Consider the following 27,680-nt stretch of genomic DNA (forward strand, 5'->3'; position numbering starts at 1 on the left):
CACAAAGTCAAACACTCCCCCATCAGAAATGCGACAAGAATGAAGGAAGTAGCAGGAGTTTATTGATGTGGATATTTCTTGATTTTTTTCTGGTTTTCTTTTTTTTTTTTACACTGGATTGTTTTACTTTTACTCACCAGGGACTGCAGCTTGTTTCCACATCTTGAAGGTTGGATTTTCAATCAGGGGTGTTATTTCCCCCCCCCCCCCCCCGCGTGAAGAAGAGTTGACAAGCTGCTTGGACTACCAGGGCCGTAAACATTTCTCGCCGTTGGGCTGCGTCCCGTGACCCCGTCCGTCCTCCTCTCCTGGAGGCCAGGTGGTGAAGAAGACCCCATCCAGCGAGGCAGCGTCTCCCCGATCAGGAGGGCGGACACCCCGGAGCCATGTCGCCTTTCCTGCGCATCGGCTTCTCGAACTTTGAGATAGACCCGGGTCTGGCCTACCACGAAGAGGTGCTGAACCCGTACTGCGCCGTCCACATGAAGGAGCCCATTGACACAGGTGGGTTTGTTTGATTCACGTTTACTCATCCCTGACTTGTTTAAGAGGGTAAAATAATCCAAAATGGTCTGATGGTCCAAAAATTAGTTTATGCCCAGACACAGCTAGCACTAGTTTCAGTACTTTACCAACTCTTTTCCATGAGTTGAATTTGGTGGATTAATTATCTTAACCCTCATATTATGTTAAGGGTCAATTTGACCCATTTCACCCATTGACCCGATTGGTCAAATTGACCCTTAACATAATATGAGGCTTAAAAGAAGCGTTAAAACAGGGATATTAGTATTAAAGAGCACAGGACCATAACAACAATTTTTATGGCTGCATGAAACAAAGAATGTATAATAGTAATAACAATAATTTACAATTTGGGATGCAGGAAACTATACATTTTTCTATTTATTTCTAGACCACGGATTCAATTCTTTTTTAAAATAATTTAATTAGCATTTCTTAAGTCACGGGTTCTGAAAAGTCTGTGCAGTAAAACGGTTCCTATGTATGTTTGATATAGTTATAAAATATGTTCTATATCCCAGCCAATGCTTTAAGTTCAGTTTGCTTTTAAGTAATCTTTAAAAGTGAATAAGTATTCAAAGTAGTTTTATTAAGACGGAGCAACTGAATGAATTCTGTAGCTTCATCACGCTAGCAGGCTAACACTCAATTTTGCAAGCCGCAAGCTAACGTCCAGCCATGCAGTCCCAATTGGATTGTGATGCTAACGCTACCAGATAGCCTGTTATCCAGGATCATTGCCGTGTTAGCAAGCTACATTAGCCTATATCATGATTGACATTCCTGTGAATTCCTGTGAAAATATTTTACCGAGACAAAATGGGCAAAATTTTAAAGCGTGTTTCAACTATCAAAAGTCTTCATTTTAATAATTCATTTATTCATTTTATTTCTTATTTTTTTGACTCATTTAGAGGTAAATGAATTTGTGTCTTATGTGACATGGCTAACCAGTCAGTCAGTCATTGCCCTCGAACTTGTTAGCTTAATTTATTTTACTTTGGCCATTTGGTTTAGGGTAGTTTAGTGTAATCCTGTTTAGATTAGGTTAGTTCAGTGTTATTACAATCGACTAGTTTAGTTCTGTCTAATTGAGAGTCATAACATTAGTTAAAGTCCAGTTAAACTTTAGAAAAGCAGTTTATTTTATTTCAAGTTACTCCAGTCTCAGTCCATTTTTTTTGTACAGTCTGGATTAGTTTCAGTTTAACTTCATTCCAGTTCATTCCGGACGAGTTTACTTTAAAGAAAGCCAAAATAATAGCAGCAAAAAAATTAATTTAATCAATAAAACAAAATAGACAATTCAAGTTTCATTTTCTAACTTAATTATTCTATTTGAACTTTTTCAGTATAATCAATATCTTATTGACTATTGATATTTTTATTTTAGCTCACACTAAATTGAATCCACCAGAACACGCAACAGATAGTAAGTATAGTGACAAAACTTTATTATTTTTTTAAATTATTAAAACATTCAGAACAACATGAATCCTGTTACTTTTTTTTTTCTTAAATGAATTAAAAATATCACTCAGACTTTTTTCCAGTAATACATCTGAGGTCATGCGCAGTTAAAATGGTCACCTCTTGACCAATCAGAAGACACCGTTTGTCCAGAACCAGATAATGTTGATAATCTATATTTACGTGAATTAGTATTTATAGCTAATATATTTTCACATGATCTGCTGGACTGTAGGATCCAGGTCGGGCGTGTTCCGGCCTGACGATGCTGTCACTTCCATGTTTCGCTGCTTCACGCTAATTTTAACCCGCAGCTAAAAACAGACCATCACTGTGAGGAGGAGGGTTCCGAGGGGTGTGTTTCCTCTTTTGTAAAAATCCACAAGGCTGATTCAAGAAGGGAAGAGAAACAAAGACAGGGTGCCGTGTGTGTGTGTGTGTGTGTGTGTGTGTGTGTGTGTGTGTGTGATTGTGTGTGTGTGTGTGATTGTGTGCGTGCATGCATGCATGTGTGTGGTGAGAAAGGGACACTATTGCAGATTAAATATTTGCAGAGGGTCAAATATTTGCAGATTAAATATTCCAAATTAATTTCTCACAAATATATCACGGTCGTCCGACCTTCCCTTCTCTGGTGTGATTAAGGTATTAAAATACTTTTACAATATTTTAAAGGTTTAAAAAAAACAGCTCAAGAGAGAAGATACCGTATTAAAATGAAAAGTCGTTACAAGCAGCTCAGTAACACAAACTTATTTGTGAATTAATTAAGCAAATTCTGACCTCGAACGGCAAAAACTTAAAGGAACAATTATTTCTAAGGTTGGACAGAAAATATAGCTGTTAATTATTTTTAAGACAAAAACTGAAACAAGGGTTGTTATTTAATAAAGTCTGTAAATACAATCTAAATTCAGTCTAAATGTGCTTAAATTAGCTTTTTTTTTTAAAAAACTTCAAAAACTAAAATCTATTCATATAAGAAAGAAATACTTAAATAAAGAGGAAGTGCAAGTCTAGACATACCTAGAATGTTCATGAATTTATTAAGTAATCATCAACGCCATGTAGAGAAAACTATTCAATTTTTCATATGTCTGGGTGAATGGGAGATTTCCCACGAACATCCTGCATGTTTCTGGACTTTCGGAGGAAACCATCGAAATTTCTTGTTGTGACGCACAAGCGCGAAACCTCTTGGGCCAACCTTTATTTGAATTTTCCCTTCACTCATGTTTTCAGTTTCTAATTTCATTTTTTTAATTTATTTTTTTTAACTCAAACAAGTTCTCATTTTGAAACTAATAGCCCTGCCATTTAATTCAATTAATTCAATATTTATTTCTTTATTTATTTAATTTTAATTTAAAAAGAAAAAAAAAAACGAGAATATTAATCTAGAATGGTACAGGAGCTTCCTATAAAGGATTGTGTCAAACTGTTGCTTCTATTCGAAAAAAGGGGGGAAAAAAAGTACATGACATTTATTTATGGGCTGAAAATGTCCGTGGACAGAAGATTTTTTTGATTAAAAAAAGCCAGAAATGAGCTCCTGTCTCCTAAAATAACATTATATGCTGTTTCCCCTTTTTTTTGACTGAGAGGCTGGTGGTGTTAGATATCTCCTCCTCCTCAGTGAAACAATGAGTTTGACAGTTCATCATCTTTCCTCCTCCACTTCCACTTTTTCAGAAGAAGCGTGAATCTGCAGGCCAACAGGAAATTAAGGGGGGGGGGGGGGGACTTTCAGATTATAAGTGCAAAGCTGAAACTCCTAAAGGGAGGTATTGAAATTATTAATGAATTCAATTAAAGTTACATGGAGGTAAAAGGATATTTGACTTTTCGATAATTGACAGACAATGTTATGACAGAGGAGTTCAGATGAATAAGTTGATTCATCAGGAGAATAAAAGAATTAATCCAGGGACAAAAGAAGTCACGTTTAAAAAAAATAATTTTAACAATAAACAATAATAATAATGATAGTTATGCCGATAAAGTAAAAAATAAATTTGAAAAAAAATAAGCCACAGATTTAATAATTCCTTTTCTCCTACATATTGGTTTTATTTCATATTTTTATTTGTAAAATAGGGACTTATCAAGTGTCTATTTACAATCAAATATTCTTTCTACATGTTAGCATTTTTTCCCTACCATTCTTTCATCTTACCGGGTCAGTTTTGCGAATTTCTGTGAATTAAAAAAACATTGCAGTAAAGAAACAAAATAGCCAATTGTTCCCTTTTCATAGAAACACAGGATGTGACAACCTTACTTCTCGCTACGCAGAAAAACACAGCAAGCAGTGAAAATTGTTGACACTGCGCTGCTGTCTAATGTTCACACACACACACACACACACACACACACACACACACACACGCATGGACACTCACACGTGCACACGCATATCCTCTCCGGGTGTGCTAATCGCTGCAGATGGCAGCTGGATGACCACTTTCAGTTAAAAGCTCAGCTCGGCTTTTGTGCCGTCTGTTATGCAACCGGATAAACCTGGGGTAAAAAAAAAAAAAAAAAAAAACCATACATAAAATAAAAATAAAAAGAGCAGCTGTCAATTATGAAGGTCAGGAGGGAGTTGGATTTTTTTTCTCCCTCTCAGAAAAAAAAAACATTGTCGACGCATCATTGTTGGGACGTGAAGATTTATCTGTTTTATCCGAAAAAAGGTTCGACTAATGACCTTTAAGAGACGTCCGGACGTGTTTTACCCTCAGATTAAACCTCAGAGTCACGCCCAGATGCCATCAACACCCCCATCAAAGTCTGACTGTAGAGCTTAAGAAAAAAATCTGATACAAGTGTATTCAACATTTGTCATTTTGAAGTCAAGTCAAGTTCGATTTTCTTTGCACAGCGGCCAATCTCAACCCGGTACACTTTTCGTGTAGTGCACGTCTGGCCCAATTTTTTTAATTAAATTATTCACCCCATCAGCAAGCAATTGGCGACAGCGGCGTGGAAAATCTGCATTGAAGCGGAGAGAGAAAGAGATAGAGACTCGGGATACGAGAGTCGGGATGGAGAGGATCTGTAATAATAGTAGTGCTAACATTTGCATAGTTATAGCTGACAAGATACATAAATAGCGTTCATATTCCTTAAAGAAATAAAGTTGGCTTTTGCACTAAAGTAGATTAAGCCACGACCTCTGGGAAGTCAGACACTTACTTCCTGATCGGTGTGTGGCGCCTTGTTACTGGCCTTTTTTTCTGGTTTCTAGTTTGCCTCTTTGGCAAATTAATATTAAGTTCGGGGTAAAGAACGATAGCGTCCAATGGCGATTAACAGACGTTTGCTGGCTTTACTGTCGTCTAATGAAAAATGTGACACTCCCAGTTTTCTGCGTCATTCTCGGTTTTAAACACAGTACCGGCTGCAAACCGGTCGATTTGCAGAGGATCAATATTGGCTGAAACTAATATCACCACTTGCTTTTTTGATTCCAAAATGTAATTTACTAAGACATTAGTTACACAAAAATGCATATAACATCATATTCAAACATTGAAATTTGGGTTTAAATAAAATTCTGGGAAGTTTAGTGCTGTTTTCTGGTTCCAGAAACATCCTCCGCTTTCTTCCATTTATCTGCATATAAAGATGATTAAAACGTCAATGCATTATAAAAATTAAAATAAAAAAGGTGAAAAAAAAAGTTTTTTTTATCAAAATGAATGATCATGAAAATGTTTAAATTAAAACTTTTGCTTTCATTTCCTGCCCAGACAAGGGTCAGGTGTACAAGCAGAAGAAGCCCACCATGTACCCGCCGTGGAGCACCACCTTCGACGCCCACGTGCACCGCGGCCGGATCATGCACGTGATGGTGAAGGACCGCACGGTGGAGCTCAAGTCGGAGGCCACAGTGGCCCTTGACTCGCTGGCAACCCGCTGCAGGAAGGAGAACTGCAAGCTAGAGATATGGGTCAGTGCATGTGTGTGTGTGTGTGAGTATGTGAGTGCCTCCCCCTTTATTCCAGCTGTTTTGGCTGCACTGTTTGGTTGATTCACTGTTAACATTCAAAAGCGCTAATAAACCAGATTTTTTATGTCTGAGAAAAAAATAAGAAAGAAAATAAACCGTCCTCATTTCTGGGCCCCGACAGCTGCACCTGCGACCACGAGCTCGCTGCTTGCGGTTTGTACATCGATGTGAGATTCACGTCTACAAACTGATCGTTGCCAATGGAGACGTAACCGCTTATCTCTGATTAGCACAGCAGAGACAAAATCAGAAATGAAAAAAAAAAGAAAAAAAAAAGTCTAAAAAAGTTTTCAGTGTTGATCCCAATGTGATAAAAATACATGTTTTTCCTTGATTAACATTAATAACAGTGTTAAGTTACAATATAATATCGTTAGCGTTTTAATGTTAAAACACCAAAATGAAGTTCTAAGTGGCTTTCACACCATCTGTTGTTCATTTATAAAATGTTTATCACAATTTTTCCAGGTTTTAAGCCCTTTCTTCCAGGCTGTAGAATGGATGCGCCACCCTCTTGTGGTTGGATTTATATTACAATAGTTATTTTCCAAGTATTTTTGACAAAATGTCAAATGTTTATTATTTCACAGACATTTCACTGATACATTATGCCTTTTAACTGTATCACTTGATCTCATGGCTGAAATTTAAAAGCTGATGCTGAAAGAAGAAGTCTTGAGAAGTTGCCAAAAAATTGGAAAAAGAAATACATCAATTAAAACTTAAACAAAACAAATATTGTCCCAGTAAGATCACTCCCCTTGTGACCAAACTGAGAATTACAGCAACACCATTGTGAAATCTGAGTGATCTCTTTTTTGATATTTTCCTCAGATGAAGAAGAAAAAAACAATCTCCCTGGTCTCATTGAAGGTTTCACCCACTGAAAACACACCCTTGTTTTTCCTCCATTTCCCCATCTATTTTTTTTTCTGTCGTCAGATTCTTGAGAAATTCTGCCATAATTTTTTTTTTTTAAGATATTTATTTATTGTCTTTTTCTGTCTGTGTTTTGTTTTCTTAGCTGGAGCTGAAGCCGCAGGGCCGCCTGCTGATGGAGGCGAGATATTATCTTGAGAAAAGTGGTAGGTGATTTTGACGCTGCTGCTTCCTCCCAGTGTTTGAAATTAGAGGAAATCGCCCACCAAAAAAAAACATTTACTGTAAAAACACAGTTTAAATGAAAACAATTGTGTTATTAAAAGCTGTAGCCGTGGTTAAGCCGCCCCGCTGCTCCATCAGGTCAAACCATAGAACTTCGGAAATATCATTTATTTGGACTAAAGTCAAATAAGGAAATTAATATAAATGTGTTTTATCCATCACAACTGATAAAACCTATTATATAAATTAACCCTAATTCTTACTCTAGTGGTTGAAAGTGGAATTACAACAACAAACACAAAATAAGTCCAAAATAAAAATAGAGATAAAGGAAATAGCATTTCTTGTGAAATGACCCTTTGATTATTATTATTCATAGTACGAGTAGAGTAATAGTATTAGCCTATATATATATATGTATTTAATTTTTACAAACTTGAGAGAAAGGTAAAAAGATGAAAAGATAAAGTAAAAAAAATAAAATATGACTGAAGAGCAAGTTAAAACTTCCATGAGATGCTGAATATTGAATTTTCTTAATCTCAGATTATGGTCTGGGGGCCTTCAGTGTTCCTGTCACCGTCATTTATTTTAATGAGCCTTAATCCCCAGGGTTTAATTGCATTTCTCAGACTATGAATAGATGTTGTGACATTGACCCCTTGCTGGTTGTGCACAGCGGAGTGAGGAGGGGGTTCTGTGTGAGCGCCCCTCCTCCCCCGGCCCGGTGCTGCTTTGACATTAAGAAACCATCGAGGCCGAAAACAACCTGTTTTATTAATAGCGTCGTTAAATTGAAAAATCTCTGCCTGGAACAACAGGTGGCACAGTGGCAACAGCAACAATAGTGGCCTTGTTAACACACAAACACACGTATTGCGCGGTTCCTCTGCGTCAGATAAACAAGTGCATTAATTGTAAAGTCTTTAAACATATATAGGATTTGCTCTAAAGGTCAGTCACATGCAGCGCTTTGAGTTTCAGGCTCCTTTGTCTATACTTGCAACAGTTTCTACATCTTTTGGTGTGTGTGTGTGTGTAAGTCTGATCACTTCCTTTTTATATTCTTCTTAATTATATCTAATCCCCTGCTTATTTTCATCATATTTAAAACCCCTCTCACGTCATTATTCCACCATTTTCCGCTTATCTTTTCCATCATAATTCATTTACTATCTTTTTTTTCTTTCTTTTTATTTTAAGGGACTATCTTTATTAGTCTAGACTCAGATTTAAATTAATGTATCAGCATTGTGTATCCTTTCTTTAAAACCAAGCAAAACATTTATTCATTTATTCTGAAGAGATTTTAACATTTGCTTGCACTTCAAATTATAACCACTAGGGGGTGCCACAGAGTCCCAGCAGGTCAATGCATTGTTGCTTATGTGACAGTGGGCGGTGTGTTTCAGATGCGGCCGGACAGACCGATGGCGATGGCGAGTCGGGGCGTGAACGGGAGCGAGAGGGATTGTTCGCTCTTCATCAGCGGCGCGGTGCCATAAAGCAGGCCAAGATCCACACGGTCAAATGTCACGAGTTCAGCGCCACGTTCTTCCCTCAGCCGACCTTCTGCTCCGTCTGCAAGGAGTTCGTCTGGTGCGAAACACCGACCCCTTTTTTAACTTGTTTAACTTGTTTTTTAACTGTTTAAAAATTCTGACACTTAACATGCTTCTCCTCCACACCCCCAGGGGTCTGAACAAGCAGGGCTACCAGTGCCAACGTGAGTCACGTGGTTTCACAGCTTCACCGCCGGCAACCTTTGACCCCGCTGTCTCACTTGGAACCCAACGTCTTTTTCAGAGTGCAACGCGGCGATCCACAAGAAGTGTATCGACAAAGTTATCGCCAAGTGTACCGGCTCTGCCATCAACAGCAAAGAAACCATGGTGAGCCTTTGTTTTCCTCTTTTTTTTTTTTTTTTCTTCCATCCAACGTCATTGTTTTTCCTGGAAGAAACACACATTTAAAAAAGAAAGAAATAGATGGAAAAATTCCCTATGATTAAATGAAAAAGGAGCCTTAAAGATTTCTTAAAATGATTCAATTATTTAATTAGTGATCTTGAAATTAGTAAATAAAATATTTCTAACAAATATCAGGAATAAAAATGGACTCATAAATGATTATATTGAAGATGTTTGTGTAAAATTTGTAGGAATTAAATCTAACCACTGTGAAAAAAATCTCTTAAATAGGGAAAAAAAATATACCCATAAATAGCACAAAAGTAAATATATAGCACAAGAAATAATTGAAGCAAATGTAAGAAAAGGAAAAAAAAATACTCCAATCAGCATTGGAGTAAAAAAAAAAAAAATCAAAAATTGACCTTAATATATTACCTGAAAATGTGCCAAAAAAATGCAACTTGAAATGTTTTACACATGAAAAGGAACTCAAATGACTTTTTCTCAATTATTTTTTTTTTTTTTTATATAACATTTGATTTCATACATGATGGTACCTGTAAAGGTTATTTTTCACATCTCCTGCACTAGGACTTCTCTTCAAGTAAAGGGAAAATTGTCAAAACCACTGGAATCAACCAGCAAATTAACTGTTTCCAGTGGAAATTGAAAATAAAAACTCACCCTCAGCTCTTTTTCATCACTTTAACCCCCTGTCCTTACAATGTTGCCTGTTTTCAGATCCACAAGGAGCGCTTCAAGATCGACATCCCTCACCGCTTCATGGTCTACAACTACAAGAGGCCCACCTTCTGCGAGCACTGCGGGACCCTGCTGTGGGGGCTCGCCAAGCAGGGCCTCAAGTGTGAGGGTGAGCAGGCGTTTATATATCAGTGGAGCTGAAAATATTAAAAAAAAAAACATGGCTGCATCCCGTTTCTTGTAATTTATGTGAAAATGATTAGAAAATTCATTTTAAAACCTTTTTGTTTTTAGTTTTTGGGACACAAAAACTCAAAAAAAAAACCCCCACAACACAGAAACTGTTTTCTTTCATATAATTGAGATCCTGATCATGGTGATGATTCATTTATTTTATTTGTCTGACAAAGGAAAGGTCACATTTTCCCTCTGAAATCAATTAATTTAATGAGTAAAATATTATCAATAAAAAAATAATGAATAATCAAAATTCCTATTTCTGAATATCAACTGAAATATTTTCCTCAGTTCTTTATTGCGTCATTGTTCCAGAAATTAAAATCATCCTCAGTGTGTAAACAGCTCATGATTCAAGGGCTTTTGTATAGAAAACCTGACTTATAATTCTTAAATTGAAATTAAATAAAATAAAAAAATATAATATAATTACAATTATTTTAATAATTATTATTGAATTTATTGTTGTTGTTGTGAGTGATTTTCCGTCTCCTTTCCAGAATGCAATATGAATGTTCACCATAAATGCCAGAAGAAAGTGGCAAACCTGTGCGGCATCAACCAGAAGCTGATGGCTGAAGCTCTGGCCCTGATTGGCAGCCAGCAGCAGGTCACATGACTCCCTCACACACAGATACACACATCTCGCCGTCAAAAATTCCATTGATCCCTCTTGTATCGCCATAATGAATGGATTCACGACTGGAAAAAATTGAATTAATCATAAATATTAATTGCAACCCTTTTTTTTCTACTGTTTTGTAGAAAAATCTAATTATTGTTTTTTAGTCATTGAAAATAAATATATGAATAATACCAGTCATTAGTTTGTTCCCTTTTTATAAACATGAATATACTATATAACTATTTTCGATTTTGCGTTACACACTTTATTACTTCTTTACCTTTATTACTAATTGTTTAACAACAAAAATATTATTATTGTGATATCAGATATCATATTAGAAATATTATCAATTTATTGCTTGATAGAAATTTCCATTCATTTATATATACTATAAAATTAAATATCAAGTGCATGATGTGATGTGTAGTCCCAAGAAGTGTTGTTGTTGAAAAATTCTCTATATTTACTGTATTTTCATATTTCGAATAGTATTAGCTAAATTAACATTTTTTTTTTTTCGTCTTTAACATCAATTGAATTGATTTATTGTTTTTTAATCTTCCGCTCACGTCGTTAATGTTGGTGTGTGATCCCTATACTCTATGTGAACTCCAAATCTGAGCCTGACCCTTGACCTTTAGGCCCGAAGCAGCAGAGACAGCGAGACCATGGGGCGCGAGGGTCCGGTGGGCATCGGGCAGCCCGGTGTGGTCCGCTCGCCGCTGGAATCCGTGACCAGTTTACAGCCAGCGCCGACCAGCAAAGGTACCCTCTGATGCCCCCCTTCCGCCCCCCGCCATGTTTTTTCACTTCCTGTTCTGCAGCCCGTCCTCCTACCTTCTCCATCAGAGCCGCAGGGGGTGCTGTGGGATGGTCCGACGGATACCGGCAGGCCGCCGACGGAGGAGGAGCCTCTGTACGCCATTCCAAAGAAGGACCGCCAACCCAAGTTCACCTTCGAGGACTTCATCCTGCATAAGATGCTCGGGAAGGGAAGCTTCGGGAAGGTGCTTGCAAATAAGATTTAAAATCTTCAACGTGCTGTTTTCCATAGCAAGATGTGCATGATGGTATTTGAATATTCAGTCACTTTTTTTTTTTTTTTTTAAATAGTGGCAACAAACAAAAGTGGAAGAAAACAGAAGTGGTGAATTTTATAAAATGACAGCAGTTCTAAAAGTTATTTTACGTATTTTCCTTCTCTGTCAGTCGTAGATTGATACCACCAAGGAGCTCCACTGAATGCCACAGGAGGTCTTTCCTACCTGAGGCTGTCAGACTTTTTAATTCCTCTTCCTTCAGCCGAAGGGAATATTCAAATCTTTGTACTTTTTAAGACCTTAAAACGCTCGATAGCCTTAACTTTGACACTTTATATTTTATTGTATTTCTTATTCTCCCTCCTTCCTACTATTATCTATTATTGTTATGTTTTACTTGAAACTCTGGCACAACAATTTCCTTCGGGATAGATAAAGTCGTTCTTATCTTATCTTAAATTCCAGTCAGTGCTCTGTGATGATGCTTGAACTTCCAGCTTTTGGCTGCTAGCGACTCCGCTTGTGGGTACATACGTCCAGGAGCTAAAGAATCCTCAGGATGCTAAACAGCGGCGCCATTGTAACTGTACCTGCAGGTGTTCCTGACAGAGCTGAGAGGCAGCGGGCAGTTCTTCGCCGTGAAGGCCCTAAAGAAGGACGTGGTGCTGATGGACGACGACGTGGAGTGCACCATGGTGGAGAGGCGGGTCCTGTCCCTGGCCTGGGAGAACCCCTTCCTCACGCAGCTTTACTGCTCCTTCCAGACCAAGGTGAGCGCAGCCCAAGTACACACTTGTACCGTTTGCCGTTTGAGCAGACAGGCTTGACCTCCCTCCCGTTCCTGCTTGTCCAGGAGAACCTGTTTTTCGTGATGGAGTACCTGAACGGAGGCGACCTCATGTTCCACATCCAGAGCTGCCACAAGTTTGACCTGCACAGATCAATGTGGGTGTGCCGTCTCAGCTCAAAGGACAGGGATTTGATTTATTTATTTAACCCTTGTGTTGTCTTGCGGGTCAAAAGTGACCCACTACCATGTTTAGCTGTAGAAAAAACACCTTAACCTATTTTTTTCCAACTTGAAATTTTATGACTTTTCCTAAAGAGATCCCCTAATTAGAAAAAGTGATACTTCCTCTTTGTTTATGTTACCATGTGGGCTGTACACTGGGATACAAAAGATTGTCTTATGGGTCATTTTTGACCCATAGGACAAGGGGAGTAAACACAATGTTAAGATCGCACAAGGGTTAAATATTAAAACAAAAAAAAATAAATACTACTAAGGTATTACTAATGTTAAACACATGAAAACACTTAAAAATGAGCAAGAAATTACATAGAAATCATTAACAAATACGTTTTCACCAAATAGTAGAAATTTAAAATTACATGCACACACACACACATTCATACAGTCAGACACCTTTGCGAATATTTAGATAAAATTGAAAGTAGCTACTGAAACTTTGTGTGTGTGTGTGTGTGTGTGTGTGTCCTCCCTCTTCCTGCAGCTTCTACGCAGCTGAGATCATCTGCGGTCTGCAGTTCCTTCACTCCAGAGGAATCATCTACAGGTAACGTCTCTGACGCCTGCAACCCCATCCCAACCCTCCCGCCCCAGCTCCATCACTGCTCCCTCATCTCTCTTCTTCTTTTGTGTCGCTGCCCCTCCCTGTGGTCCCCCGCTCTTGACCCCCCGCAGGGATCTGAAGCTGGACAACGTGCTGCTGGACTCCGAGGGCCACATTAAGATTGCGGACTTTGGGATGTGCAAGGAGAACATGCAGATGGAGTCGAGAACCTCCACATTCTGTGGAACCCCTGACTACATCGCCCCCGAGGTGACAGGCGGTCAGCCTGTGTGTGTGTGTGTGTGTGTGTGTGTGTGTGTGTGTGTGCTCACCCTTTTCATTATTTGTCCCAATTATAAAAAACAACATCCCTTAAAGAAGTGTATTGCTATTTCTGTTTTTATATGTACTCATTATTTTCACTTTTGAAGATATATGTTTACATCATTTTATTAAAAAACCTATTCATTCAACTTTTTGATTTTTTTTTTATTATTGTTAAAAAAATTATTGTATTGTTGTTGTTTGTTAATAAATAAAGTAGTGATATTTTTCAATTTTTCTTAAAATTGCTACAACAAAAACCTCAACCTGCAGCTCTTGAAAGCTGTATGTGTATTTACATCATTTTAGTAAAAAACCTATTCATTTAACTTTTTGAAAAATTATTTCATTATTGTTAAAAAATTATTGTATTATTGTTGTTTTGTTAAACAATAAAGTAGTGATATTTTTCAATTTTACTTAAAATTGCTAAATCAAAAACCTCAACCTGCAGCTCTTCAAAGCTGTCTGTGTGTGTGTGTGTGTGTGTATTTACATCATTTTATTAAAAAAAAACTATTCATTTAACTTTGTGAAAAATTATTTTATTATTGGTAAAAAATTATTGTATTATTGTTGTTTTGTTAATAAATAAAGTAGTGATATTTTTCAACTTTACTTAAAATTGCTACAACAAAAACCTCAACCTGCAGCTCTTTAAAGCTGTGTGTGTGTGTGTGTGTGTGTGTATTCATGTGTGTGCATGGGCATCAGATCCTGCTGGGTCAGAAGTACAACAGCTCGGTGGACTGGTGGTCGTTCGGCGTGCTGCTTTACGAGATGCTGATTGGCCAGTCTCCGTTCCACGGCCGAGATGAGGAGGAGCTTTTCCAGTCCATCCGAACCGACAACCCGCTCTACCCACGCTGGCTGAGCGGCGACGCCAAAGACATCCTGGTCCAGGTCTGATGACGTGTGTGTGTGTGTGTGTGTGTGTGTGTGTTGTAATGATGGGTGTAATTTGGTTATGCCGAGTATAATCTGGTTAGTGCTGGAGCGCTATCAGTTTACGCTAAATATAATCTGGTTGTGTTGTTTGTATTATTATTGTGTTGTGCTACTTCTGGTTATGATGAGTGTAATCTGGTTGTGTTGAGTTTAATCTGGTTGTGTTGAATGCAGTCTGTCAATCTTTAGTGGGACCTCGGTGTGTTAAATTTAATCCGGCTGAATTGGTTTGGGATCGAGTGGGATCTAGTTTAGTGCAATTGGGACTTGTAATTTGGCTGTGTTGAGTTTAATCTGGCCGTAGTTCAGCTTTGCCAAGGGTGATCTGGGTATTTTAATTTGAATCTGGTTGTACGAGGTGTAATCTAGGCGTATTGTGGTTATTTCAACTGTATCAATTGTAGTCCGATCGGGTCTTCTGTAGAAAAGTTGCGCTAAATTTAATCTGACGTGAGTGTAAAGTGGTTGGGATGAAGGTGGTGCTACTATAATTAATATAATTGTGTTTTCTCTAATCTGACGGTGCTGCGTAATCTGATAGTGCTGAATGTAATCTGTTTCTTCTAAATGTAGTCTGATTATCCTGAGCGTAATCTGGTTGTGAGGGTAGCGTTCTGATCTGGTTTTGTTGAATATAATATTTTGCTATAATCTGTAATCTGGTTGTATTTCCCATAATCCAGCTGTGTTTTTCTGTAATCTGGTTGTCTCCTCAGCAATCTGGCAATGTAAGATTACCGAAAACATCTTAAAATTACAAAAGAAATATTACAGATAGTGGTGTTATCTGTTATATTAATGTGTTGCCTGTTATCTTGTTGTCCTCTCTGTAGTCTTGCTGTGTTTCCAGTAATCTGGCAATGTTTCCCGTAATCTGGTTGCGTTTTATGTAATCTAGCTGTGTTTGCGATTGCAGCTGTTCGTACGGGAGCCCGAGGAGCGTCTGGGCGTGAAGGGAAACATCCGGCAGCACAGTTTCTTCAGCAGCATCGACTGGGGCGCCCTGGAACAACGGAAAGTGACGCCGCCCTTCAGGCCAACTTTGGTACGTACAGTGAAGCTACTGTGACAAAATAAAATAAAAATTTCGAAACAGCCTTGTAAAAGTTAACATTTTTAAAAATTTTAAATAATATGAATTTTCCAAGTTTAGCAATTTTCTGCTAGTTTTCAGCCACGTCTAAAAAAAATGATAATACCCCCCCCCTTTAAATCATTGCATATTTGATCAGGCTGATTTTAAAATAATCCTTGCAGATTTATCCATGACGTTGTATGCATTTAAAAAAAAAAATCAATCTGGGATAATCCAGGAGCCGGTATAATAATCCAATGCAAAATAACGCGAATGTGAAATGTGAAGATCTATTATGGGATGTAAATTGTCTAACATTTTCTCCCCCTCCGGCCTCACAGTCGTCGCCTGGTGACTGCAGCAACTTTGACAAGGAGTTCATCAATGAGAAGCCCCGCTTGTCCTGCGCAGACCGGATGCTCATCAACAGCGTGGACCAGACCATGTTCAGGAACTTCTCCTTTGTCAACCCGGGCATGGCATGTGTCACCGGGCGCTGATCACATGACCAACGGCGGCGAGGAAGCCTGTAGACACGGCGGACAAAAAGCGCGTGGATCCCCAGAGCCAGGAACGATGTGAATAAACTCACCAGTATGAGAAGTTTGTGGATAAAAATAGCTGTGTTAGAACGTCCCGGAAAACTTTGACCATGCAGTACTTTGTGTTTTTATTCTGTTCGATAAACCTTTATAATTGAGAAAATGTGTATTTAAAACAACGAAGTGGATCTGAGTTACCGAGAGCAGCTACTTTGGACTGAGTGGATATTTTTAAAACGCAAAGTCAAACTAAAAAGATATATACTGAAAAAACCATGAGGGCGTAACACAAAAAAAATAATAAATAAAAGCATTGGTTTTAACATTTTATTTTGTAAATGTACATTTGGACAATGAAGTAGAGTAATCTGAAATAATTCACAATTTGAAAATGACTATGTTTTTCGGTGTAAAAATGTTTAAGTGAAAAAAAGAGACAGAGACGTCCAGGCTCTTTTCCCTCTCGTCTATTACCTGAAAACCCACCCCGTTAGTCTACAGGCTGAGGATTTCTCCCAATTTAATTAAAATCATAACTTTTAATTTAAAAATATTTGTTAGCTTTAATTTGGAAGTTTAGTAACCAGACAGGAGGTGACTGAAAACTGAAATCTGTGATCTTAAAAGCCTGAAAAGCTAAATAAGATATTCATTTGCCATTATTTACAGGCATAAATACTGTGAAGTTTTGTTTTTCTCCAACCATAAAAAAAAAAAAAAAAAAACTGGGGAAAAAATATTTTAATTCTGTCTGAATTTTCCCCTTAATATGTTAAGGCTGTTCATGCCAGGAAATATGTTTTTAATCAATTTGAGGCCTATTTAAAAAAAAACAAAAAAACAAACAAGATGCCTCCAGGTACAAAGTATAAAAATAATCAAACTCAAATCCAGATATTTTCCCCTTTTTTAATTTATATTCCATGTGAAATGTTTACCTCCGTCAATGTTGAAATGCTTTTTAACTTAAAATAACTGATATGGACCCGTCGAGGTGACGCCCTGTTGGACTGGAGCGGTTTCTCGACGGGGTTCTTTTGTTTTTGTTTACATGTCTTCTTACTTTTACCTCAGGAGTTTGACATGCCGAAGTGGATCAGACCAGAAGTTCCTGCCGGCTTTTGCTGATCTTGTTAATTTAGAATTATGTGGAATAAAATGCGGCTTTTTTTTCACTTTTTTTTTTTAAAGAGTTGATGTTTGTGTGTGGCGAGAGGGGGTTCTTAGACTGAACCAGGCGGTCCTTGGAAACAAACGTGTCAGATTTTTCCGTCTCAAGGTCAAACTTTAGAAGACTTTCCAATGTTGGCGACACTTAATGAGTAATTTTCAAGGAAATGACAAGGCTATTAACACATCTGTCTGATTTTATATGCAGATGCAAAGAGGTCATCAAACAAAATATCATTCACACAGGGGTTGGGCTTAAAGCTGCCAAAAGATCCTCAAGTTGAAAAAAAAAATTGAAAATTAAAGTATGATGAAAGATATTACAAAGGTATTAGTAAAACTGGATACTTCAGAATTTCTTGATCAAATCGTTTTTTTTAAACTGATTCAATTTTTTTGCAGGTGTCCAATTATTTATCCAGGTTTTTTTTTTTTAATGCTACTAGGTCATATATTTATATTATAGCAAATTTATAACTAATAATCTCAGCCCACAGAGAATTATATATATTTGTTTGGTTGTTTTTCAATGTGATCCTTAGCGCCTTTGAACGAAGCTGGTCAGTCTTACGTCACACAAACACCGCACTTCAGTCCATTCAGCCTTTTAATGAAACACGGTATGTTCAGAGTCCATCAAACCGCTCAGGAAATTCCAGACACGTTCCACTATTTAGCCTGCAATTTGGTCCCACGTTGCGTTCGCGGGCGCAGCCTAACAGTGGAAAAACAAAAATATCTGCACTTTTTTTTTTTTGATCACTATTACATTCCTCAAGTTCAACAGTCAGGGAACAGACACAGATCTCTGTCACACATACACACTCTCACACGCGCACACACACACACACACAAACACTGTAAGTGCTTCATTATTCATATATTAGCAGAGAATCTCAGGTGTCTCTCGTTTCAGAGTTGTGGCACAGAGACGAGGTGATGGCTATTGTGTAGATTCATAGGGAAGGGGAGATAAAGTAGTCCCTCGTGTGTCCAGGTGGCGCCGCTCACACCCTTTTCTGGGGCGGGGGGGGGGTTTAGACGGCATCTGAATGAGAAAAGTTCAGCTTCACATTTTATTTATCATTTGAGATTACTATGGTTTCCAATCGCCAGAACATAAGTGTGTGTTGGAGTCACAGGAGGATGAGGAGAAGTACTTTCAGTCAGTCAGTTAGCTCAGCATGCACCAGGCAACGTGGTGTAACTGGGTGTGTGTGTGTGTGTGTGTGTGTGTGTGTGTTGGGTGGTTCTTTATCGCCTTCCGGTGGTGCCGGCGGCGCTGCTGCGGTTGAGGTTGCGGCTGAGCTGGGGGAAGTGCACGGTGGGTGTTCTGGACGTGGGGCCGTACAGGCCGAGGTTTCGGGCCGCCGCCGACTTCCGAGGCTGCTTCACGCAGGGGAACGGCGAGAAGGCCGGCGGCGGTTTGGAGGCGGAGGCAAAAGCCGGCGTGGAGGGGGAGGAGGAAATGCAGGACCTGGACGAGGAGCAGACGGAGGAGAGCGAGGGGGTGGAGGGGGAGGGGGTTTTGTAGAAGGCGGAGGAGGAGGCGGCGGCGGCCTCCGCCTCCAGGTGATTGGCTGATGTGGATGTCGGGAGGTGCGGCGCGGTCATCTGGGTCGGGGTGGAGGGCGGCGTCGGGGAGGAGGAGCAGGAAGGCTCGACGGAAGTCAGAGCGGGTGAGGCTGAGGGACTGAGGGTGGAGGGGGATGAAGCGGGGGGAAGCGGGGGGATGGAGGCGGAGCTTCCTTCTGAGGCAGAAGCGTGCTCTTTGTGTCTGATGGAAGACGGCGGCGGAGGGAGGAGGGGGACTTCGGGAGGAGGTTTGGACTCCTGGGAGGTCGGGTCCGGTTCCTCCTCTAGATCCAAGGACCCGAGCCGGACCTCCACCTCGCCCAGATCTTCACCCTGCGGACCTTCGTCGCACGCCGACCCGGCTCCGGAGGGGTCGGGGGACCCCTCTTTCCCGCCCTCTCGCTCTTCATCCTCCCCCTCCGTCTTCAAGCTCCCCTCCCCGACTGACCCGTCATCCTCCTCCTCTTCTTCTTTCTCCAGCGAATCCCCGAACCCCAGCTCCGCCCGCGCCCGCGCCACGTTCCTGCGGTGAACCCGGACGTGCGCCCGCCACGGGGACCCTGCGCTGCCCAGAGAGCTGCTGCTGTTGGAGCTGTGGCGCTTCCTGGCCGGGGAGCCGTAGGTATGGGAGGCGGAAGCAGATCTCCCCCCGGGGAGGGTGCAGCTCGGCGCTGCCCTGGACCCCCAGGGGCTTCCCGCTGGCTTGCGGCCCAGGAGGAGGTGGTTGATTACGTTCCCGGAGGGATTGAGCTGGGAGGCGAGGACGCGGGTGGCCGGGCATTTGTCTGGAGGAAGAACACGAACGACGGTTAGAATCCATTTCGACTCTTTCTCTCCTTGATAGATGCGGCGACGCCATGGAAACGGCGGAGTGGGGAAAAAAGTTGGGATCGGACGGTCAACCAGTGAGGAGGAAGCGCTTCAGTGCGATTTCCCGCCTCCTGCGAATGCAAATTCAAACCTGTGATTGACAGGCGACGCTACTTCGGTAAAACCCCGCTTTTTGCGCCGAAGCCGGCTGTGATTGGCTGCGACCCCGAGTGCAGGGTAAGCGGCGCAGACGGCGAGTGAATGAACTGTTTCTTGAAATTGCAAAAAAAAAAAAAAAAAACCTTCGAGGTGGACCCCGATGCAGTTATCGTCACGAAAGGTTATAAATTTGCACCGGCCACCAGAGGGCGCCCTCTCATTTTCCCTCTGCCTGTCTCTTCTTCTGAGACATTACATAATAGATACAGTGCTGGTCAGTAACACACCCCCCCCCACCCACTCCAACCCCTTTCAATGTAAACACGGCGATTACTGAGCCAAACATCTGAACATCAGAGCGTCCAGATGTCACGAACCAGATCTTGCGGTTACGCAACAGACACCAAAAATTCTGAAAAGTCACAGCCGCTGTTGTCTCTTTACGTATTGGTGACAAATCAGCCGCATCACGTAAAAAGAAGTCTTGTGTTGTGTGTCAGCAGGCGTCTCCAGCAGGAAGTTATGAATTTAGAAACACCATCACCAGTCGCACTCATTTAGCAAGGGAAAGTACAGGGCCAGGCAAAATACTGATATATATATATATGTATATATTTTAAATTAAATTAGCCATCAATTAGTAAGCAGAAACAAATAAGTTATATTTTGTTGCTTTTAAAATGTTAACATCTCACAATCCTAAATATATATGAAAAAAATAAAAACAATGATAAAATTGATATTATCCAGGTTAGATTGTACATTTATATTGACAGTCAGAGGATTGATATTTCGCAATTTATAAAACAGAAAAAACTGCCAGAATCTCCAAGAGGCATAACAAGAAATTCAATTCTCTGTCATTTTCTGTCTGATTTATTCGAATTTTCAAAAGGTAATATATTAAGGGAAACCCCCTTTAAAATCAATTTTTCTTGAATTTTTTTTTTCATTTTTTGCACAATATTTCAGGGTTTTCCAGGTAATGTCTTGCCAGATTTGATATTTATCTATATTATTTCCTCTCATAATCAATATGTCTATATCATCCAATAACTGCACAGCCCTGTAAGATCCACTGATCTCTGGCGCCCCCTTTTGGCTGAAACCAACAGACGCCAGTTGAGCGTGAAATGAACGGGAAAGATCAAGACGGAACACCAGTGAACGACAGAACATCCAGGAACCAAAACCCCAGGACTCGGGCCGGGACTAGAGGGCCCCGGATCCAGGCGGGCCGGCGGTGACAGACCGGTATCGTCAGCGAAGTGGGTTCTGTCCTGGAGGGTCTCGGGACTCGTGGCCACTTCGGATGCAGGTCCTACAAGTCAGATACGGTCACGGTCTTCCTCCCCTTCCATCTGTTTTTGCCTAGACGGTTCAAACTGCCCGGCCTGCTGTTTTTACCCCCGCCTTACATCCACGTGTCCACAGCTTACCTGACACGCGTTCGATATTTCCCCTAAACGCGGGTTTTTAACGGTAACTGATTCCTCCGACGTGGCTGACCTGTGCGTATGTAGAGCTGCATGGCCTGCTGCTGCTGCCGCCGTTTGATGCGCACGTACTGCTTCTTCAGCGCGCAGATGTCCGTGCTCATCCTCTCCATCATCATGCTGTTGACGGCGGCCTGATGCTCCGCTCGCGCCGCCCCGCCGGACCCCACGGCCCCGGGGCTCAGCTCGGCGATGTTCCCCTGCTCGGCCCGCTGGTCTGGTGGAGGCAGAGCACAGGATCCCCCCCCCCCCAAAAAAAATCATTAAACGTCTATGAACATTATATTACATGCCATTTATTAAATGTCTATAAACTGCACTTCCTTTTTCCCTGTTTATATTCATGTAAATATGTAAGGGAAAAAGTCTAATTCCACGAGAACTAGAGTATTTCATTATCTACTGCTACTGTGAAAGTAAAAAGATTTCCGACTCAAAAGTATTTAATTTTAGTGATTTGATTTTTCCATTTTCCTCTCCCGAACAGCATTAAGAATGAGACGAGATGAATTGAAAAAATGTTTTGCCCAAGATGTTTCGCTCAGGTCGTCGCTGGATTTGCGGGAAAGTGGGAAATAAGTAGTGAAAGAAATGCTTTTTGGCTATTATGGTGCTTTTAGGTGTCGTGGGATTTTTGAGTTTCTTCCTTAAGTCTTCATTTTCCTGCAGTTTTTTTTTTTTTATACTTTTATATATATTTTTGTTGTCTGTTGGGTATTTAATAACTGAGTTTTCTTCTTAGAGCTGCAGAGCAGAGGGAGCCAATGCCAGGGATTTAGACTCCAGGGCTAAAACCCGTGACAGCGTTCCGTCCGGAACGCAAATCTGATGAAATCCAGCGAACCTTTTTTTTTTTTTCTTCCCCCTCTTTTGGATCTTTTTAAGCTTCTTTTTTTTCCCCCCTTCTCATCTGGTCCCCCTCCCCCGAGAACCGCGGTCGTCTTCTTACATCTGAAAAATCAGACGATCGGAAGATTCAAAAACCTCCGGACGATTTTAAAAGGAGCGGCCAGAGATTCGGGGAAATCTCTGTCCGGTTTTTATCTTAAAGATTCTTCCCGCCTTGGTGTGCTGAAACTCCGCTGTGAAAATTTTCTGAACGGGAAATCCGGTTTTGTCATTTGGATTTTGTTCCTTTAAGGCATTTTGGGTTTCTCCTCTTTTTAATCTCCTTTCCTGCATTTCCAAATTCAGCGCGCCGGCACGTAATGAGATCTGCGGCTCGTTCGCCGCTGAGGGCCGCTGATGCCGACGGGAGCTCCTGACAGACAAACGCGACGTGTTCATCCTCTTCCCCTCGGGGGAGCTGAGGTGGTTGTCACGGCGACCGGGTGAGCCGCTTTGGCCCTTCGATGAGCGTCGCCTTCGATCAATTCCTAACGACAGATTTCAGATTAACGACAGAAAGCGCCCGTCACGGCGGGATGTTTGAGCGAAAAACTCGATCCCCCGTCCTGTGACTTATACACAGACGGACGTGGTGGTTACTGTGAGTTAGTTAGGGGTTGGTAATTCCTTCGGTCAAACTGTTTAAGGTTTAAGCCTGGTCGCCACTTGCCTGCAGGAGTCCGCGGAGGATTTTGTCGCCAGAAGCCGATCAGACACGGTTTGGCTACTGGAACGTGAATCTGGGGCAGGGCGGGAGGATTTGGGGCAGCGCTGGAGTCATTTGTCCGACTCCCTTCCCCCCCCCCTTCCCGGTGGACTGACTGACCTTTGAGGTGCTTCTGGTATCTCTGGAGCTCGGGGGCCAGCAGGCCTCCTAGCGGCCCCAGGCACCCCAGCGCCGTCGCCATGGAGTCTTCGTCGTCCATGTCGGCGTCATCGTCACTCTCCCAGCTGCCCAGCCCGCCGCTGGAAACGTCAGAACGTCAACATCATCGTTCGAGACACCCACAACCCCGACGAGGATCTCCTCCTACCTTCCGCTGGACTTGACGGAGGTGGGGAAGGGCGTGATGTTGTAGGTGTATTTCTCCCGCAGCTCGGCCAGCTGGGGGAAAGGAAACACCGCCATGGAGTAAACCTCCTGAGGAGCGGAGGGGGAGGCGGTTAGAGCTGTTTTTCTTGTTTTTAAATTGGCCGAAGGGGGTTTTGACATACATGCATGAGCTGAGTGGCGTCGACCAGGTTGTGCTCCAGCATCTCCTGGGTCAGGCAGCCCATGGTGCTGTAAAACTCGTCCGCTGTCTGGCAGTACTCGATCCGCCTGGCGGAGGGCAGGGGGGCAAGTCAGTCTTCCTGGTGCAGGAATATTTGTCTCTCTCTTTGTATTTGCTCTTTCTTGTTAAATATTGGAGGACATTCAGGTCCCTTCCCCCCAACATGTACATTGCTTCCGGGTCATTTCAAGATATAATCTCCAGGGTGTGTTTGGCAACCCGCGGATAAAAATAAACCGCACCTGATAAATTATTGAAGGCGAGGCTACCATATGACCTCATCCCATATTGTCTCCAGATAAAAAAAAAAAAAAAAAAAGAAAGAAAAAATCCAGTCTCAGACTTACAATATTTTGTGGCCCCCTAGCTGAAATCAAATCTGGGGCTTTTATATAATGGGTTTTAAAAAAAAAACGGGTATGGGAAAAATGAAAAAGTAACTTTGAAATGTATTTTTTTACTTCAAAATTTGAAAACAAAATGATTTTTTGATGAAAAAAAGTCTAGTGACATTGTTAAAACAATCTTTTCTTTTCATATTTCTATAAAAAAACACAAAAACGATAGCAACAAAAAAAATGGGCAAAATTAAAAAGATTGATTTAAGGTGGTTTAAGCCACCACCTTGTAAACATTATACCTCCTCTTATACATGCTACCAATCAATTTTCTAATAAATTCTAGTGGCAATTTTTCCCATAGTGACAAGATTTTCTCTTTTAACTCAACAATATTTTTAGGGTGTAATTTCATCATTTCTTTTTTAATATTCATTTTTGATATTAATTCATCATGAATTTTTTTAGAGGAAAAGTTCATGACATATAAAGATTTTTATAATTTACCTGTTTACCTCCTTTGTACTAAAACAAATTAAAAATTTGAACTTAGTGTTGCTTCTAGGTAATGATTTTATAAATCCGGCCCCCTTAAAATCAAATTAGGCCGTATGTGGCCCTCGGACCAAAAAGAATTTGTTCTAGATGCTAGAGCATTACAGCTATTTCATCCGGCCCCTGTCGTCGCTAACACCTAAGACACGGGCAGGACAAGCCTGCCAGGGGTCAACTCACTCTCCCAGCCTCTCCCAGATGGCGAGGGCGACCCGGAACAGCACCTCCGAGCCCTCGAAGAAGACCGAGTCCCAGATCTTCAGCACGGTGGGCGCTGGCAGGCAGGTGGCAAACATGGTGAGGAACCACTGCATCGTGAAGACGTTGGTCAGCGGAGGCTCGTAGCTGCCTGGGAGAAACCCCCCCCCCCCCAAAAAAACACTTGTGTTTCAAATGATCTATTAATCACAGATTCGCTTATAATTCGAAGAATTTTTACAGAAATGATGGGAAAATGTCCCCAAAAAATTGAAGGATTAAATGATAATTTTGATGAATTACACAAATAAATTGGAACCACATATTCATTTAATTATTACAATAATAATTAAGTATTTGAATCATTGTGAAAATCTGAAGTGTTTTTGTTTTTTTTTAAATGGTGATTTCATTATTTCATTTAAAGAATCCCGTATTGTGTTTTATATTACACCCTTTCCATTTAATAACTGTTCTGCTTCTGCATATGAGGGCTGCTAATGGAAAAAAAAAAAAAAAAAAAAAAAAAAAAAAAATATATATATATATATATATATATATATATATATATGATGAAATGAATATATGTATGTATATGGTTCTGAGATGGCTACTTGGTTGAGTGGTCACTTCTGACTTCCGACTACTGGTACTTCGGATCTTCGGTGACTGAATTGCACTTTTTGTGAGTCGCTTTGGATAAAAAGCGTCTGCAAAATGACTGTAATTTAATGCAATGTAATGATGCCATTCCCGTCTGTCAATGAGGTGAGAGGCTGACCGTCGTGCGGATTTACCTCCGGCCTCTTTGTTGGCCAACCTCTGCAGGTGGTGCAGATGCTGCGACAGCCTTGGTAGCTTCAGGCGCAGCAGGTCTCGGAACACCGCCATGTCCACTGATGGAGGAAGAGAAGGCGGGGAAAGTCACGGGCGTTAATGTCTCCTCGGCTGATTTCTACTTGAGACGGTAATCCTCCGTCCTATCAACCTCGTCTTGTCGCTCCACCTTTACACATTTTCTATCTATATTTCCCAATTTCTATTGATGAGTCATGATTAACTACGCTTATTTTATCGGGGTTTTATTCTAATGTGCATTTTCATCGGTCTCCTCTCCATGTCACGCGCCGACGCGCTGCCTCAACAGGTGTTTACCTGACAACGCTCGGAGGTTGTTTGCGAAGTAGCTCTCGGGCAGCACTTTGTCGATCAAATAGATCATCACCTGAAGACAGAGGTGAGAGGTGTCGTTCAACAGGAGGGGTTTTGTCCACGACACATTTCTGAGAAAGTTGTGTATGTGTGTGCGTACCTTAAGAGCATCGCTCTCGTTTCCCTCCGTCACCTCCAGGATCAGAGCGGCCAGGACGTTGAATCCCTGGCAGTATCCCACCGCTTTGTTCCAGCGGGCGTAGGCCAGCAGCACCCTCTTCAGCACCACCCGGTCCTGCTCCCCCTCCTGGCCGCAGTAGGAGCTGCAGCCCGTCCTGTGCAGGTCCTGACAATAGCAGTTTGATTATCATCACTTAAAAACAGAAACGGGTCGATGATGGAAGTCACAATGAGCAGTTGTTATGATAAATCAATATACAGTATATATCTGTGTATATACACACATGTATACTGCTCAAATATATAAAGGGAACATGTAAACAACACAATGTAACTCCAAGTCAATCACACTTCTGTGAAATCAAACTATCCGCTTAGGAAGCAACACTGATTCATTTTGACTTGTTTTAAGGACATTGCATCAATGTTGGATCAACCACTAGTGTGTTTTTCCACTTTAATTTTGAGCGTGACTCCAAATCCAGACCTCCATGGGGTTAATAAATTTGATTTCCATTGTTGATTTTTGTGTGATTTTGTTGTCGGCACATTCAACTATGTAAAGAATAAATTAATTAATATGAATATTTCATTCATTCAGATATAGGATGTGTTACTTTAGTGTTCCCTTTATTTTTTGGGCAGTATATATATATATATATATATATATATCAGAAATTATCAGAAAAGTGAGGGTAAACACACACACACACACACACATATATATATATATACACACACACACACACACATATATATATATATATATATGTGTGTGTGTGTGTTTACCCTCACTTTTCTGATAATTTCTGATATATATAATTATTAATTTCTGATCATTTTTAATTTTTATTTGCAGATATATTAACCCTCAAAAAACCTCACTCACCTCACTCACTAAGAACCTCCCTGCGCATAGGAAGGCGTATGCTATACTGGCCTTTTTTTTCTTCAGAAACATCATTTTAGCCAGTTTCTGCATTTGCTTTTTTTTTGGGTTGAAAATGGTTTTATAAAATACCATGGCCGTGCCGATCAAGTGACAATAGCGGACCGTCTGAACCATATCGTCGTCCCAATCTTGCGACTTATTTTCCACGGCTTTTGTTGCGTTTGTCATTGCTGCACGTTTTAAGAACGTGCGACCAGCCTCTTCGATTTCTTCCTCTTCTTGCCGTTTCTCTTCCTCGCTGGCAGACGTCATCTCGGTGAGGTCCTCATCCGTCAATGGATCCGAATGGCAGTCTATTAAGCCACCAATGTTGTCAAGAGTCATGTCGGAGATGCTATCTCCTCCAAGAATGTGTGCCAGCAAAGGAGATCTCGTATTTTATTTATTTTATATAATTAATTTTAGTTTGATTTTACTTTATTGTTTACTGTTTTTTTTTTCGTCTTAGGCTACAATAAGGCTATTTCACCACGCCAGAAAACTTCAAATACTGCAAAAAAACGCCAAAGAACGATAAATCGTGTGAACCGAATAAAAAAAAAAAACACGCAAAATAGTGAGGGCGTGAAAGCCTAACGAAATAGTGAGGGTCCACTGTGTATACATGTATGTATGTATGTATGTATATATATATACACATACATGTATATGCATACATATTGCATACATTAATGTATATTTATATGTGCATACATACATACATACATACATACATAAATACATACACATAAACACACTCATACATATGTGTGACTAGATGTGCGTATACACACATTTATACACATACGTGTATACACACACATAAATATGTATACCTATATATACATATATATGCA

General features: G+C 40.7%; 2 protein-coding genes across 5 annotated transcripts in view; one reads left to right on the plus strand and one right to left on the minus strand.

The window, feature by feature from the left end:
* Positions 1-21,122, plus strand: prkcq (protein kinase C, theta). Of its 2 annotated transcripts, XR_015106143.1 has the most exons (20): positions 1-504; positions 5,751-5,950; positions 7,035-7,095; positions 8,527-8,713; positions 8,809-8,840; positions 8,921-9,006; positions 9,769-9,898; positions 10,467-10,576; positions 11,236-11,359; positions 11,444-11,601; positions 12,231-12,404; positions 12,488-12,579; positions 13,149-13,211; positions 13,340-13,478; positions 14,247-14,435; positions 15,397-15,525; positions 15,897-16,133; positions 19,323-19,464; positions 19,687-19,889; positions 20,927-21,122. XR_015106143.1 is itself a non-coding variant. In XM_086146585.1 (17 exons), the coding sequence occupies exons 1-17, from the start codon at positions 387-389 to the stop codon at positions 16,053-16,055; spliced, it is 2,151 nt and encodes a 716-aa protein (XP_086002711.1). In that variant the 5' UTR covers positions 1-386; the 3' UTR covers positions 16,056-16,478. The 2 variants fall into 2 exon arrangements, 1 of the variants encoding a protein (XP_086002711.1); XM_086146585.1 differs by lacking the exons at positions 19,323-19,464; positions 19,687-19,889; positions 20,927-21,122 and having other exon boundaries at positions 15,897-16,478.
* The window catches only part of tbc1d30 (TBC1 domain family, member 30), a 23,398-nt gene continuing 13,578 nt past the window's right edge, over positions 17,861-27,680 (minus strand). For all 3 annotated transcript variants that reach the window (XM_086146582.1, XM_086146583.1, XM_086146584.1), the window contains 9 exons: positions 25,873-26,058; positions 25,716-25,785; positions 25,358-25,456; positions 24,543-24,711; positions 23,411-23,516; positions 23,230-23,336; positions 23,022-23,161; positions 21,321-21,524; positions 17,861-19,627 (listed from right to left, as the gene is read on the minus strand). In XM_086146582.1, coding sequence (XP_086002708.1) covers positions 18,522-19,627; positions 21,321-21,524; positions 23,022-23,161; positions 23,230-23,336; positions 23,411-23,516; positions 24,543-24,711; positions 25,358-25,456; positions 25,716-25,785; positions 25,873-26,058 — 2,187 coding nt within the window. In that variant the 3' untranslated portion in view covers positions 17,861-18,521. The remainder of the gene's footprint in view (positions 19,628-21,320; positions 21,525-23,021; positions 23,162-23,229; positions 23,337-23,410; positions 23,517-24,542; positions 24,712-25,357; positions 25,457-25,715; positions 25,786-25,872; positions 26,059-27,680) is intronic.

Source organism: Fistularia commersonii, chromosome 5 (assembly GCF_037954325.1).
Source record: "Fistularia commersonii isolate RoL2024-O1a breed Wild chromosome 5, RoL_Fcom_v1.0, whole genome shotgun sequence".
Classification (NCBI taxonomy): domain Eukaryota; kingdom Metazoa; phylum Chordata; class Actinopteri; order Syngnathiformes; family Fistulariidae; genus Fistularia; species Fistularia commersonii.